Source organism: Anopheles stephensi (assembly GCF_013141755.1).
Source record: "Anopheles stephensi strain Indian chromosome Y unlocalized genomic scaffold, UCI_ANSTEP_V1.0 chrY22, whole genome shotgun sequence".
Classification (NCBI taxonomy): domain Eukaryota; kingdom Metazoa; phylum Arthropoda; class Insecta; order Diptera; family Culicidae; genus Anopheles; species Anopheles stephensi.
In genome coordinates this window covers 132,203-148,280 of record NW_023404994.1, presented here as the reverse complement: position 1 = coordinate 148,280, position 16,078 = coordinate 132,203, and the positions used below count along the sequence as shown (strand labels likewise).

The 16,078-nt window shown below is 42.3% G+C and overlaps 1 protein-coding gene across 1 annotated transcript; it reads right to left on the bottom strand.

The window, feature by feature from the left end:
* Nucleotides 1-2,092: 2,092 nt before the first annotated feature.
* Nucleotides 2,093-6,763, bottom strand: LOC118515170. The gene is made up of 2 exons (XM_036061875.1): nucleotides 4,709-6,763; nucleotides 2,093-3,595 (listed from the first exon to the last, which is right to left on the bottom strand). Exons 1-2 carry the CDS (start codon nucleotides 6,608-6,610, stop codon nucleotides 2,345-2,347), a joined length of 3,153 nt encoding a protein of 1,050 aa, XP_035917768.1. The 5' UTR covers nucleotides 6,611-6,763; the 3' UTR covers nucleotides 2,093-2,344.
* Between the last annotated feature and the right edge of the window lie 9,315 nt (nucleotides 6,764-16,078).

The window sequence follows — 16,078 nt, the reverse complement described above, 5'->3', positions numbered from 1 at the left end:
CGGTATTACCGGACCGCGCACACATTTCGCCATTCTACCTACCAGCAGCCTGGTCCGGTTGAGCCGGTGCATTTCCCTCAGGCACGACGATTGCCTGCAGCGTGGAGTTGTCCTCTAGCGGAGCGTGCCGTAAACGAAAAGAACGAAAGAAACGAACCGTTTCCGCGGGCACCACGGGCACCACGACCGTTGCCTGCAGCGGGGGTGTATCCTCCCCCGTTGAACTGTCCTACAGGACGGCCGTGCGTTCCATTTGGGCCGGATTTTCTATGGATTTTATCGGCGTGGAGGTCCGTGCGTTCAGCTTCTCGAAAGGCTCGATTACGTAATATAGTTTCAGTTCGGCGGGGCTCACCGTCTACGGCATACAATTTCCATGCCTACTAAGATTTTTCGAAATGTGACACTTCAAAAATCCGCACGGCAAACGGTTCCATTTGACAGCTCGCGTTGACATACCTTCAAACCAAGGTATATGGATATAGAAGGTAGAGTTGTTTAGAGCAAATTGACATTTCTTGACCTGACATAACAGTTCCGTGGTGGTCGAGGGGAAGGGTATTGAGAAGAGTGATGGCAGCGTCGGAGGAGGCGCCGGTGGTGGTATCGCTAGCGATTTTTTGACGAAAAATGCAACAAAATATCGTCAATCTTCTGTGGTACAACATTTGATATGCGAAGATGACCCATAAATTAGCGAAATTGCTCAAGGGATTGAGAATCGAGGCTGTTTGTTCATGTTTCTTGCCCCATACCATATGTTTTTGTAAACAAACTCTGACATAACTCGACTAAAATGTCGCCCTGTCAAATCGATAAAAATCCACCTTCTAAATACATACACCTTGCTTCAAACCGGTTCCGTTACAATGTAAAGCGCGACCAGTAAAAAAATATTCCGGCGCAAACGGAGTACACCTTGCCGCCATGAGTTCTTCTTTTACGTCGCCATTTTGTTTTCTTTTTTCTGCCAGGGATAAATCCTTTTCCTTTGCGAAACGTTTCAAACATTTCAACACGGACTCCACTGGTTGTGTTACATGCACATTGTTGTCAAATGCTTGTGGGAAAACAATCCGTCCGGTGGGTGTTGATTTCAAGCTTTCACGGTGCTTACTAGTTAATTTTTCGTAATTAGTGGAAGGAAATTAATATCCGGAAAAAAATGTTCCGGTAAATGTCAAACAGATAATTAGTTTCTTCTTCTTTTTCTTCTTTTAGGCCCACATTTCTTCGCACGCAGCATCACCGGTTGTAACGGTTCTCCGGTAGGTGATTCCTTCCCATGTTCCACCACATTCTGCACGTAAACACGGGCTAGGGCAAGTCCTCGGCAGAACTCCGTGAGATTAACACTTTCTAACAGATAAACTGCTTCCAGAGAACGGTCTCTATTACTGGTCATTACAACGGCCCGGTATTCAACGCATTCAACCTCAATTTAAATCCTAACAGCTGTGGGTCGTAGGTGTGAGACTCGCATACAATGTACGCAAACGATGACGAAGCTTTTGACTGTCGACAGCACACAAGTAGCATGGCAATTTTCCCGGAAGCGATGTTGAATAGGGAAAAGTTGGGATTTGTCTAGGGCAAGGGGGCAAGGGTCCGTGCTTACCACCAGTACTGCAGACGGTTAACAGTGGTTCCTCACAGTTGTACCAGCTAGATTCACATGGTATCTATGCTGCTGCATACAGGCCGCCTTAAACACTGGGGCTAATAGTCGCCTGCATTTGTAAAGAATCGTTGGCGCTAAACTAGCTGCCTGCGTTTTGTTGAGCAGGATCCATCAATCTACGTCCGTAAAAAGTGGTTTGGTAGGCCTGTAAGATGGAGAAAATGCTGTAAATTTTCTGAACGCTTACCATCTCCAGGAGTCGAACCGTACCATCATACCCTACCACACACAAGAAAGATTTTAACCAACCATTACGAAACACATTACAATGAACGTGTGCGAGTGAGAGAGCATCAAAATACGCTACCATTAAGATGCCAGATTCGGTTCTGTAGCTAGTTCGCAAAATTTTAATCAACTCCAATTCCCATTATATATATATATATATATATATATATGTAATAAAGGCGGACTTTGTTTGTACAGTTTGAAAGTTCAATCCTTTATTGTAATATTGGTAAGTAGTGTTCGATAAGATAGACTGTGATCGTTTTTTCGTCTGCACACTCCGGCTGGTCAATTGCAACTGCCTCCGCGTCACACGTCCTACATCATTGTCACCGTCGCGTTCACTCACACACTCTCACATCCCTTGCAAGTCATCGCGTGATTCCTCCTTACACATCCACACGGCCTCTCCTGACAATTCATCCGCCTCGGATGTTATTCTTTAGTCACTTCTACTCTATACTTCTTCATTTGGCTAGAAGCTGTCGTTGTATGTTGTGAGCCCTCGCCACTAATTTTCTCTACTTTATATCGATCATTGGGCATCTTTTCTACAACCTTGTAAGGACCTAAAAACTGTGGTGCAGTTTTCATTCCTGGATTGAATTGGCTTCTTTGTACCACAACTACATCTCCTACTTCATACTTTGTTGATGATCTAGCACGTAGATCATAATTTCGTTTTTGTGTAGCCTGAGCTCTTTCGATACTTGATCTAGCTTGAGCCCTTAAAGCACTACGTTCCTCGTGAAATCGTGCTACACGTATTTCTTCCATCAATTCCGATAAACGCAAATCTTCTTTATGCCGCATTGTCACCCCAAACATCGCCTGGAAAGGTGTGACCCTAGTCGACTGATGTACATTCAAATTAATCCATTTTTGTACGTCTCCAACGTGCTTGTACCACTTTCGTGAATCGTTTACACATAATTTGGTCAACATTGCTAGTATCACCTGATTTGCTCTTTCGACCTGTCCATTGCCACGCGGCACGCCAGTAACTATTTCAATATGTTCAATATTCTCTTCCTCGCAATATTGTTTGAAACTGTTTGACGTAAATGCAGATCCTTTATCGCTTACTATTCTTCGTGGATTTCCAAACATTTCGCTTTGATTACGCAATCGCTGAATAACCTCATTGGAAGCTGTAGTCTTCGTCGGATATATCCACGTGTACTTGGTAAACGCATCCACCACAACAAAAATATATTTATACATTTTATCCGTAACCGCCATCGGACCTACGTGGTCAACATGATAGGTGTCAAACGGCACCTCTCCTTTTTCTATTGGATATAGCATTCCGTCTATCTTGCCTCTTTTACGTTCCGCAATCAAACACTTTACGCAACATTCGATCTTCCTCTTTATCTTCTCTGAGAGATTCGGTATGTAATAATCACGACTTATCATATCTTCCAGTTTACGCACTCCGAAATGTCCGTTTTCATGGGCTCTTCTTATAATTTCACCTTGTAATTCTACAGGTACGACTATAACTTCCTTACCTTTCACCAGCTTCATCACAACTTCGCCGTTCATACAGTAGTCATCATAAGGTTGTGTTGTTAATAATTGTCGTATGGCTGAAATTCTTTCGTCTTTCTTTTGCGCAGTTATTATCATCTCTACCACCGGATCATTCGTTACAATCATAATAGCTCGACTTAAAGCATCTACCTGCCTCATTGACGTTCCTGGTCTATGAATTACTTTATAATCATATTCTTCCAACATTAAAGCCCATCTAGCTATGCGCGCAGAAAGTTCCTTTGCTTTAAAGGTGTGTTGAAAAGCCGAACAGTCTGTTACTATTTTGAAAGGTATTCCAAGCAAATAGACACGAAATTTCTCTACCGCTCGCACAACGGCTAATACTTCCAAATGGTACGCACTGTAGTTTTTCTCTGCATCATTCGTTTGGTGGCTCATATAATAAACAGGATGGAAATGATCGTCAGCGCCCTTCTGTAGCAGTACTGCTCCGTAACCTTCTTTTGAAGCATCCGTATGTACCTCTGTCGCAGCTTTTTGTTCATAAATCTTCAGCACTGGATCAGACACCAAACACTTCTTCAATCTTTCAAAACAATTCAAATGCATATTTGTAAACTCGTATTCAACGTTTTTACGCATCAAGTCTGTTAGCGGTTTAGCCATTATCGCGTAGCACTCGATAAACTTACGAAAATAACTCGTCAAACCCAGAAACCTTTGTAACTCCTTCACGTTTCTTGGCACCGGAAAAGAATTTATTGCTTTTAATTTATCGGGCGAAATGCTATAGGTACCATCCTTAATAACAAACCCCAAATCTTCCACTTCGGGCTTAAGAAACTGAGATTTCTTCCAATTGAACTCAATTCCGTTTGCACTGGCAGCCTTGAACAACTTTTTCAACGTGATAATGTTCTCTTCTTCACTATTTGTCGCAATGATCAAATCATCCACATACACTAATATTTCACCGCTTTTGATCAGTTCACGGAACGCGTTGGCTACAAAACGACTAAAACATGCAGGACTGTTACACAGGCCGAATGGAGCTCGTAGAAACTCGTACTGGCCTGTATGTGTCACAAACGCTGTATACTTCTGGCTAGACTTCTCTATCGGCACATGGAAGAAAGAGTTCTTCAAATCCAGCGTTGTGAATACTTTTGCTCCTTGTAGCTTGTCAATTTGGTCTTCCATATTCCTCATCGGAAAACAATCCTTCTTTATCTTTCGGTTGAGCTCGCGGTAATCTACACACACTCGCATAGAACCATCTTTCTTCTTCGCTAGCACTACAGGACTCGCATAATCACTGTTACTTTCCCGAATTATGCCTGCGTTCAACCACTCGTTTACTGTTTTTTCTAGCACTTCTTTTTCTTTCGGGGCAAACCGCCTTGGATTGGTTTGCACCGGGTGTTCGTCTTCGAGAAGGATTTTCATTTCCACGGTACTCTTTACATCTTCACACGGCACGTAGTTAGAAATTAGGGATTTGACTTCACTTGCATATTGTTTCGGTACATCGATTTCGTTCTCGCACAGCATAATGTCCATAATTTCGCATTCTTCTCGCTTTAACACTTGCACACCGTTCGTGGTCACCTTTACATCAAAATGCTGAAGGGACGCCGTTCCGAGCACAGCCGCAAAAGACATACTTTTATTCGGTACTAGATAGAAAAGCACATCACGGTATTGGTGACAGTCGATACACATATCTACTTGGAACACACCATCAGCAGCAATTTCGTTGCCACCAAAACCTTTTAGCTTCATTGTAGTGGTACTTAGGCAGGGTTTTCCGATTTTTTCATATGTGTAATGCGTCATCAAATTCATTGGACTGCCGGTATCAAACAAAGCGTCAATAATTACCGATTCTACTTTCACTTGAATTATCGTTCTCTGCAGCCACACTTGCTTTTCAGATGACCTCTTCGATGTAAATTCGTCTTCCCACTTAGTTACACTTGAAGGAGGGTGCTCACTATGGTTTGGCTCTACACTTGGTCCACAAATCAACACATTTTGTTTCTCCTTCTGGCTACTCGTGCCACCTTTCTTGCATTCGCGCGCTCGATGCCCAAACGTATTGCACGAAAAACACTTAGGTCCTGCACCTTTCTGTGGACAATCCGCGGAAACATGTGACGTTTCACCGCAATTGAAACAACTACGCTTCTTGCTCATTGTGTTGTTTTCCTTTTCACGTGCTTTCTCTTTTCTGTTTCCAAAATCGTCGCGCTTCTTTTTGTTCTTGGAATCCTTCATCACTCTTTCGAAATTCAGTAGTTTCCGCTTAAGCCGTTCGATGCTTTGCGCTTCGTATAAAATCGTTTGGTGATGCTCATCGTCCGTAATACCGTTTACTATGTATTCGCAGAGGCTAGGTTCGTCGAGTTCGATAGGGAGCGCTAGCCGTTGCATCTCGTAAATATAATCACGGATGGACTCTGAGTTCTTCTTCTTACGGTTCGTCAACGCACGATGTACATCGCTTGCCCGTACGCGTGGTGCAAATTCTCTAATCAGCGCTTGTTCTAACTTCTTAAAACTGCTGAAACTGCTCCGAAGCGAAAATACAAAACGTTTCGCGGTACCAGTTAATTTCTTTCGGCACATTATTAATTGTTGCTCATCGTCCCATCGCGCAGCTTTGCACACGCCTTTGAGCTGCATCAACCATAACCGTACGTCTTCTCCTTCCTCCGCACCAAAGGATTCAATACTCTCTTCCATATCGCGGAAAGAGTAAACCTTCGTACGTCGTGATGCGCGTAGTCGATTTGCTAACGGTGTAGAAGTATTGGTTCGAATTGCCGTCTGAAACATATCATCGGATTCATTGTCTTCACTGTCGTCGTTGTCCGCTTCGTCGTCCTCGCCGTTGGTGCTAAAGCCGTCTCTTTCTGCACGTTCCTCGTTATCGGAGTGTGAGCCGTCTTTCTCACAACTACCGACAACTCCACGTTCAGCGTCTTCTGTGTGTGAGTCGTCTTTCTCACACACGCCGTCTTTCTGTGGATCGCGATCGTCTTCACCATTTTCACCTCCAGAATTCGTCATGTTCCGATGGTTAATGATTTTTTTCGCGATATCTCGTTTTCCACCGATGGCTGGCAAACCAAGCTTTTCGCACTCGCGTGTCAACCCAACTTTGGTGAAATTTTCGCACAATTCGTCAACCGTCGCCATTTCGTCGTTAGTTCGTCGTTATTCACTTGAATCCTTTCTCGTGTCGCTTGATCGCTTCACTTTATCTATATCGAGATCACGCACTTCCCGGACGAGCCCCCATGTAATAAAGGCGGACTTTGTTTGTACAGTTTGAAAGTTCAATCCTTTATTGTAATATTGGTAAGTAGTGTTCGATAAGATAGACTGTGATCGTTTTTTCGTCTGCACACTCCGGCTGGTCAATTGCAACTGCCTCCGCGTCACACGTCCTACATCATTGTCACCGTCGCGTTCACTCACACACTCTCACATCCCTTGCAAGTCATCGCGTGATTCCTCCTTACACATCCACATATATATATATATATATATATATATATATATATATATATATATATATATATATATAGATGTATATATATATATATATATATATATATATATATATATATATATATATATATATATATATATATATATATATATAGATATATAGATATATATATATATATATATATATATATATATATATATATATATATATATATATATATCTATATATATATATATATACATCTATTAATGGACCTTGTCGTACGGTTTAAGAAAAATATTAAACCCTATAGCTTCAAATCTATGCAACAAATTTGTATTCGTGCCCTATTTCCCCCCAAAACTGGGTTAAAATCTTTCTTGTGAATCAGCCTACTCAATTGGATCTTGTGTGTGGTAGGGTATGGTGGTACGGTTCGACTCCTGGAGATGGTAAGCGTCCAGAAAATTTACAGCATTTTCTCCCTCTTACTAATTATCTGTTTAACATTTACCGGAACATTTTTTTCCGGATATTAATTTCCTTCCACTAATTACGAAAAATTCACTAGTAAGCACCGTGAAAGCTTGGAATCAACACCCCCCACCGGACGGATTGTTTTCCCACAAGCATTTGACAACAATGTGCATGTAACACAACCAGTGGAGTCCGTGTTGAAATGTTTGAAACGTTTTGCAAAGGAAAAGGATTTATCCCTGGAAGAAAAAAGAAAACAAAATGGCGACGTAAAAGAAGAACTCATGGCGGCAAGGTGTACTCCGTTTGCGCCGGAATATTTTTTGCCTGGTCGCGCAGTTACATTGTAACGGAACCGGTTTGAAGGTATGTCAACGGGAGCTGTCAAATGGAACCGTTTGCCGTGCGGATTTTTGAAGTGTCACATTTCGAAAAATCTTAGTAGGCATGGAAATTGTATGCCGTAAACGGTGAGCCCCGCCGAACTGAAACTATATTACGTAATCGAGCCTTTCGAGAAGCTGAACGCACGGACCTCCACGCCGATAAAATCCATAGAAAATCCGGCCCAAATGGAACGCACGGCCGTCCTGTAGGACAGTTCAACGGGGGAGGATACACCCCCGCTGCAGGCAACGGTCGTGGTGCCCGTGGTGCCCGTGGAAACGGACGAAAAACTGGAGGTTGCTGGTAAGTGGAACGTGAAGTGATGAAGGATGCAATAATGTCGTTCGGTTTTTTCGTTCCTTTATTTCACGGTGCGCCCCGCTAGAGGACAACTCCACGCTGAAGGCAATCGTCGTGCCTGAGGGAAATGCACCGGCTCAACCGGACCAGGCTGCTGGTAGCTAGAATGGCGAAATGTGTGCGCGGTCCGGTAATACCGATGCTAGCTCGCTCGTCTTCTTCTGCTTTTTCTTGAAAGGTGTTGTGCCTGCTTTAGTGGATGACGGCATGGAAATGGACGACGCTCCGGCAGACGATACGCTGGTGAACGATTCACTTGATGATGAGCTGTCTTGAATGCTCAACCAATCATGGAAATCAAGACGCCCTGCTATTTCAGGTAGCACTCTGGGCATGATCTCGAAATCGATGATACGCGTTAGTGATGAGGACACCCCGGCCGACAAATGGCCGCCAAATACATCCAAGCAAAGGCGTCAAGTATCGTTCGATGATGGACCGGTAAAACATCCTCCCCCACCGGGCCAATCTTCGGATTCGTCCGATGATGACAATAGTTCTTTCTGGTCGTGCTTCCGTCGCAGACAGAAGTCGCCGAAATCTCCCGAGCCGTGGCCATCGGGGCTGCAGAAACGGCGCCCACCAACACCCGCAAAGGATGCCAACGGGGCTCGAAGTTAAATCTAAGATTCCGAACGAACTATCAGTTCTTATTTGTTCGCGTTTCGTTAATTAACAAAAATACATCAATCATTGTTTGTAGATGTTGATCTGCAGCATATGAACATTGTTGCGCGTTGTTACGTGTTCTTCTTGGGTACATTACTACAAGCTGACGCTTTCTGCTTGGTTTGATTTGGAGCTGTTCAGCAAAGAGTAGCATCACATTACGCGAACACTACGGCCATGTGCGAATATATATGGAAAACTGAACGGACGTTGGACGCACGTAGGCATCAACTCATGGTTCACGCACGGAAGTGGCGTAGACAAGGCAGTCATGTTTCACCTGTGGAATCTGACAAATGCGACGAATAGGCGGCACCGGACGATAGTGCGTGGGTTTGATTTTCAGAAATGGAAGTTGACTCTCGACACCGGATGAAGACTTCGTGGAAGCGTTTACCAGCAACACCGGATGGCAACAGATGACGACGTTAGGCTGATACTGATCAGGTCTGACGAGCTGATGATGGAGCAACCGGCCGTGAGCGAGACTATCGATGGGGGTACGTACGCGAAACACAAAAACCCCGAACGAATGCTTCAGTCGGTCGAACGGCTTACGCAGGAGCTGGTGTCCCAGTTGGAAGAACGGCACGTGCGTACTAACCCGGAGGAATGCAGTTCGATCGTTACCGGCGTACAGTTCAAGATAGGCGAAAAGGTAACAACGGGGCCGGGTGGAACGGTTGCCTTGGCGCTGAACGATCGTCTGCACGGTGATCCGCGGGTGGGATTGATTGTGGACGATGAAGGCAATCTGTAGAGCGAAGAACCACCATCCATTCTGTATCAAATGTCGATGCCGTTTGTGCAGCACATCCCGGTCGTGCTTAATTCAATCGATTGCATCTCGCTTGCGCCTTAAGAAGACCGGACGACGCCGGTGGTGACGACCACGAGAACCACGACAATGACTACGGTGGTGACGGCAACGGCGACGGCAACGACGACGACGACGGTGGCGACGAGTCGGGTAATCAAGCCTGTGCGCGTCGTATCCAATCCCGGCTCACCGAGGACGCGAAAGTTACAGCGTGAATCTTCCATCAACAAAGAGCCGGATGAGTCCAAGGTAAATGGCATGCTAGTGCTACCAACGCCGGCTGAATTGTTATACTTTATATAAACGCTAACACCCTGTAATATCTGTATATCTGTCTCTGGAGCTTCTGAATATCTGCAAAAGGAGAATTTCCAGGTTCTAGTATCCCTACACAGGTTCTGCCATCAATTTCGATTGTATAAATGCTAGTTTTAGCTTGTTATTTACTACTTACTTACTTACTCGGCTTGGGGCAAAAATCCTAAAAGCACTTTACGGGTTGGGTCGTCAAGTGTCATTCTCATGGCATGACCAGCCCACCGCAGCCTGGCGAGTCTGATCCGCTCCCCGATGGTGAGATCATCGTACAGCTCGTATAGCATCTTCCTCTCGAACGCGGCTCAGGGGGTTTCGTCAGTTTTGGACAGAGTCCATATCTCAGAGTCGTATGTGAGTACTGGGACTATAAATGCTCGGTACAGTCCCAGCTTCATCCGTCGCAACAGGTATTTAGAGTGGAGAAGTTTCTTCAGGTTGTAGTATGACCGGTTGGCAGCCAGTACCCTTGCGCGAGTTAAAAATTGTGCGTTACACTTATAAAGGTTCGGACGCGGATATACACTGAAGACGTCTGGTTTTACTGCTGGTCAAATTAAGAGTGATTTATTTGAACTATTGATACATGTATTTGGATTGGGGGAATTGGATTGGAACAGGAAACGGAGGTGGTGCTGATTCAGCTTCTCGGTTGCTAAGCCATTCGATGCAAACGATATTGGTGCAAGTTCGGTGCGAAGCATAAGCTGACGACGCTGTTGGCGGTCCCGTACGAAACAAAAGCTGACGTCGCAGGAATTACTGGGTCATCGGATGTTCGACCGATGTGTTAACTCGCGTAACTCAATATCAATGTGGTTGTCGGTGGATCTGGACTGACTTATACAAGATGGTTCCCGAAGCTTCCACCTCCGATTGCTCTCTCTAGCGCCAGATAGAAGTGAAGGCAGGCAAGCCCATCTCCCTGGCGCAAGCAAATCTCTCCTGGTGGTAGCAAAGAGCCCTGAGAGTTTTCCATCCACCTTCACCTGGCATGTGATGTTGGCCATTGTCATACTTACAAGCCTGGTAACCATGGCCGGCATTCCAAAAGAGCTCATTTCGTCGAGAGGTTTACCCTGGCTATGCTGTCATATGCGGCTTTAAAATCAATGAAGGGACGATAGGAGTGGATCTACTGCTCCGCCATCTTCTCCAAGATTTGCCGCATCGTGAAGATCTGGTCAGTGGTTGATTTTCCGTTTGGAAATCCTCTCTGATAGTTTCCATCTAGTTTTTAGCTATCCGGTAGAAACAGAACAGTCTCACCTTTAGTTGCAGATTGAAATGTTTTGCTTTCCTTTCGTAAATCCTTCTAAATTGAGGCTGTCTCTGCTCGTCTATAGTTGAAAGATAGGTTAGAAAGATTTCAGGAACTTATGCGAAATTAGAAGGGTTATCTACCTGATCCCACAACCCACACACAACCCCAACCCACACACACGCACGCGGAAGTATTTATCTGATTGTATTAATTAATTAATTTACTTTTTTTTATTTTTAGGTTAAACCCATAAAAATCCAAGATGTGAAAAGTGTGAAGAAAGAGCAACAGACCAAAATCGCCAAACCGGTAGTGGAAACCGTTACGAAGGTTTCCCGCGTTCGGCAACCAGTAGTGCCAAAGGGTGGCTCCATTATTACCGGCAGAACACCGGCAAAACCTTCCATCGGCAGTCCCATCCATCGTCCGGTTGCGAAACCACTCGCCACAAAACCGTACGCTCAACGTTCGGCGACGAAAAAGCTTCAACGTGACGCCACCCGGCAGCAAGCAGAAGCTCAAACCACCAGCGGTGCCAGTGGCAGCCGCCGGATGGTAAACCGATGTCGAAAATCCCACTACCGAAGGGTGAGAAAACTAACACACCACCGAGTCGTATTCCACCGCCGAAGCGGACCACACTCCAGGCGGGAAAGCAGTCATCCAAGCTCGGTGCATTGAAAACGTCTCCTGATGGTGCCCTTAAGAAGTAACGGCGCATAGCTAGCTTCCTTTTCTCTGTCGCTCTCTTTCGCGTAATCTTAGCTAGCTTATCTCATGGATGGTAGCAATTGAAACAAATACTTTACTATCTTACACACGTGCCCGGCTTGCTTAATAGAAGGCGATACCGTTTGCTGCTGGTCGGGATCGGTCAGATGATTTATCCATTGGCCGGTTAGTCGGGGCCCCGGAGGGTGTTCGATTCCTTTCTTTTCGTCTCTGTTACGTCGCATGTTACCTATTACCAACTAGCCCGAAACAAGCAGACACACACAAACCTGCAAAACCTTGATAGAGTTAGGGATAGAAATGAATTATAAAATAATCATACTTATAGCGATATATTCTAGTCCGCCCCCCCTCCCCCTCCATCCCCTTTTTTGCTCGCATAGTACGAATTGACGAACGAATATGCTTTTTTTAAAGCTTTTAGTTAAACGCGACCCCATAGTCTGGTGGAGAGCTTTCGCTTGTACTCGCAACGCAACCAGTAAGAATTGATTTACACATACCAGAAGAAGGAGCAAACGTAGCCGTACAATACTAAGAAAACCGATATTATGAACATCAGTATAGATATCTAAGTTACCTTACTTCGCTTTACCAGCGCATAATACTCTTGTGTAATTTAAATATTATACGTGCAAAATGGTCTGGCCCTGTAGACGAATAATTCTAAATATATATATATATATATATATATATATATATATATATATATATATATATATATATATATATATATATATATATATATATATATATATATATATATAAGTTAACGCACGGTGTCCGGGAGAAGTGTTTTTAAAAAAAAACTTAACTTTATTTCCATCGACCGGCGGAGTTAATAACCGTTCGGATTAGCGTCTGAGTATCAACTGAACTGTTTGGATGGATGCTGGTGCGCTGGTCCGTGTTGAATTATGCTGCGTGCTGAATAATACTGCGTTGCAAATTATGTTGTGCGCGCTGCTTTGTGGTTTGTTTGTTTATCGGTCGTGCGTGGTTTGTTTGTTTATCGGTGGCGCGTTCTGCTGCGTGGCGTTTCTCGTGTTGCGCTGTCGTCTTAACTCCTTACTGCGCTGTCGTCTTAACTCCTCCCCTCTTAAATGACTTTGCCCTCAAAGTCTCGTTGCTGCGTGGAATGAAGTTGGTCTGCTAACGAACGTTTCTGGTCGTTTCGCTTGAGTCATGTTTACTTTTATCGTCGTTCTCTTGAAGTGGAAGAATAAACAGATTATAAATGCGCATAGGCATATGAATGCAAAAGTTCCTCCGAATACATTAATTTTCCATCTTAGAGAATCATTCTGCAAGTTAATACTTTTTAGTTTTTCTCTATGTTCTATGGTGAGTTTTTGTACGAGTTGGAGAGGCGGTTTATGTTCGATTTCACCCTTATCGATGTTGATTCCTGCTGTTGATTTGAATGGTTTACCAGGAATGGTGACTTCGTCGTTTGAATAAATTTCTCCATTAATGATAATGTTACAATTTTCGAATTGTATGACGTAGGAACCGTTCAGTACTTGGTTCATTTTGCTGCAGTTTGATGCGATTTCTGCTATTGCGTCGTTGATTAGTATTGTGTCGTCTTTGATTCTTTTTATGAAGCCTCGACTATAAATCTTTTCGTAGTCACATTGTGAATCTTCTCTTCTCACAATTTGTTGAATGCATGTTGTGGGTTGTTGTATGCCGATTTGCGGACATATATAAACATCTTCTTGTTGTTGGCACTTCTCTGTCATGGAATATACGTGGGTTTGATTTTGTAATATAAAGTTTTGTGTGACGATTATACGTGCATCGTGTTGTATTATCGAGTCAATGTATTCGTACTCGTAGATTTTTGAAGATAGTTTGGGGAACTTTAGCATGTATAGTATATGAGATTCATTTACTGCTACTTGGGCAGTTGATTGCCTTAGCAATTCTTCCGGTGTGTTGTATTTAATGTTATTCTTCTCAAGAAACTGTTCTATTGATGTCAGATCCTCAAGGGATAGTAGCTTACTGCTCGGAATACCGTTTTTAGCTAACAGTATAGCGTCTTCTATGACATCCAATTTTTCTTGTAGCATATTTATGTTGGAAAGTAGAATAAGTTTCCGAATTTCCACTTGGTGTGACTCATAGCGTTCGTTTTCGATATTTACGACTTGGTTAGCGACATCAGTTATTTGTTTCAACCTGTCGTTGAAGCCTTGGTTGATTATTATTTGTTTGTTGCTTTCTGCTATCAGGGAGTTCATTGTGGAGTTTATGACATGTAGGTCGTCTGCATCTGGAGTTCCAGCGATCCATTTCCAAATTTTTCCTATCGTGTCCCATCGTTTTTGTCTTTTCACAAATGGTTTGATTTTCGCAAAAGTGTCCTTTAGCATGCTAGCTTTTATGCTGATCAAATTTTCGATAGATTCAGTAGAATTTCCATTTGGACTATCTTGTAATGTTTTCTCTATTGTTTCGTTTATATCAGTTAAATCTATTGGATGTATTGTTCTTACGTATCCAATTTGAATCTTAGCTTTACCTATCGGTATTATGGCTAATGGATTGTTATTTAAATCATATATGTTTATGTCTGCGAAAATTAGTTTGATCAACAGGATCGTAAGTATTCTGTAACGATAGTTAAAACAATTTTGAAAAAGTATTAATATTTTTTCATTACTTTCTTAAGTTTACTTTATGTATTTTTCGATTGTTTGAATCGATAATATATGTTGGATGATTCTCCTTTACTTTTACTGCATTAAAACGACTTTCGCGTTTGTTATTCGTCTTTTTCTTTTCGAATGCATATTCGTTTTCTACGTAATCCTTATATTTTTCATCTTTGATTTTTTCTTCATTCTTTTTGAATATCTGTAGTATTCTTTCATTTGTTTTTTCTCTTATTCTTGATCTCTCTAGCGAATCGTTTGATATTTCTCCTACATACACATTTCGTGGTGTATCCTTTATGAATGAATGTATGCTGTGATTATACTTATAAACAGCTTGTTGTACTAATGTTATAATGCTCATCTCTGGATTGAGTTTTTTTGTGCATCTAGCGATTTCTCTAATTGTTGAATGGCAACGTTCTATTTGTCCATTCGTTTCTGAACGATTAACTGGAGTTTTAAATATTTTTGTTCCTAGGTTTAGTATTGATTGTTCGATAACGTTTGAGACAAACGTACATTCGTTGTCTATTACAATTTGAGCTGGTAAGTCCCAGTCATATAGGAGTTGTAGTAAAACTTCCTTTATATCAGCGATTGATTTCGATTTTATCGGTCGTATTTTAACGTATTTTGAAAATTTATCTATAGATGAGATAAATAAAAAGTTTGCGTTATAAGCAAATATGTCAATATGGATAATTTCTCCAGGATATGTCGGTATTGGTGTTTTTACTGGTATAAATTCTTGGGGTTTTCTCTCGTATTTTTCTGTTTTACATATCTCACAATTTTTTACAATGTTTTGAATACTTTTTCTCATTCCGGGAAAGTAGAATTTTTTTATAAATTGCAATGAGTTTTCCTTAGCATTTCTGTGAGCAAAATTATGAATATTCTTGATTTCTTCAATTTGTGTTTCTTCATCGCATAGGTCTTGTACTTGTCTTTGGGAAAATCTAGCTTTGATTGTTTTTGGATTGTAGAGAGTTTTATAAACTTCTTGGATAATTCCCATTGTTTGTTCATCTGTGTGAATTCCATTAATTACATTTGGATTGATTAATTTTTTGAATTTATCCTTGATAAAATCAGAAGTAAATGTTGGTTCAATAAAAATATGTCTTCTGAATTTTGGGAAAGGGGTAATTAATTGGTATGAAGAATTAGTTCCAATTTTAAATACTAGTTGGTTGTGGAATACATTAATTGGTGCTTCTGTTGAAGGTATATAAGAATGATCGTCTTCGTCAGCTGAGTGCTGAGTTGGCGTTAATGAGTTTAGTTGTATACGGGAAAGTGCATCTGCTACAACGTTTGATCTTCCGGGTTTGTAGAATAATTGGTAATCGTGTTCCTCCATGAAAGATTTCCATCTTTTCAGTTTTGCGTTGTTGTTCTGCGGAGATAAAGCAAATGTTAATGGTTGATGATCTGTATGAATATTAATTTTAGCTCCGTATATGAAATTTCTCAATGTTTG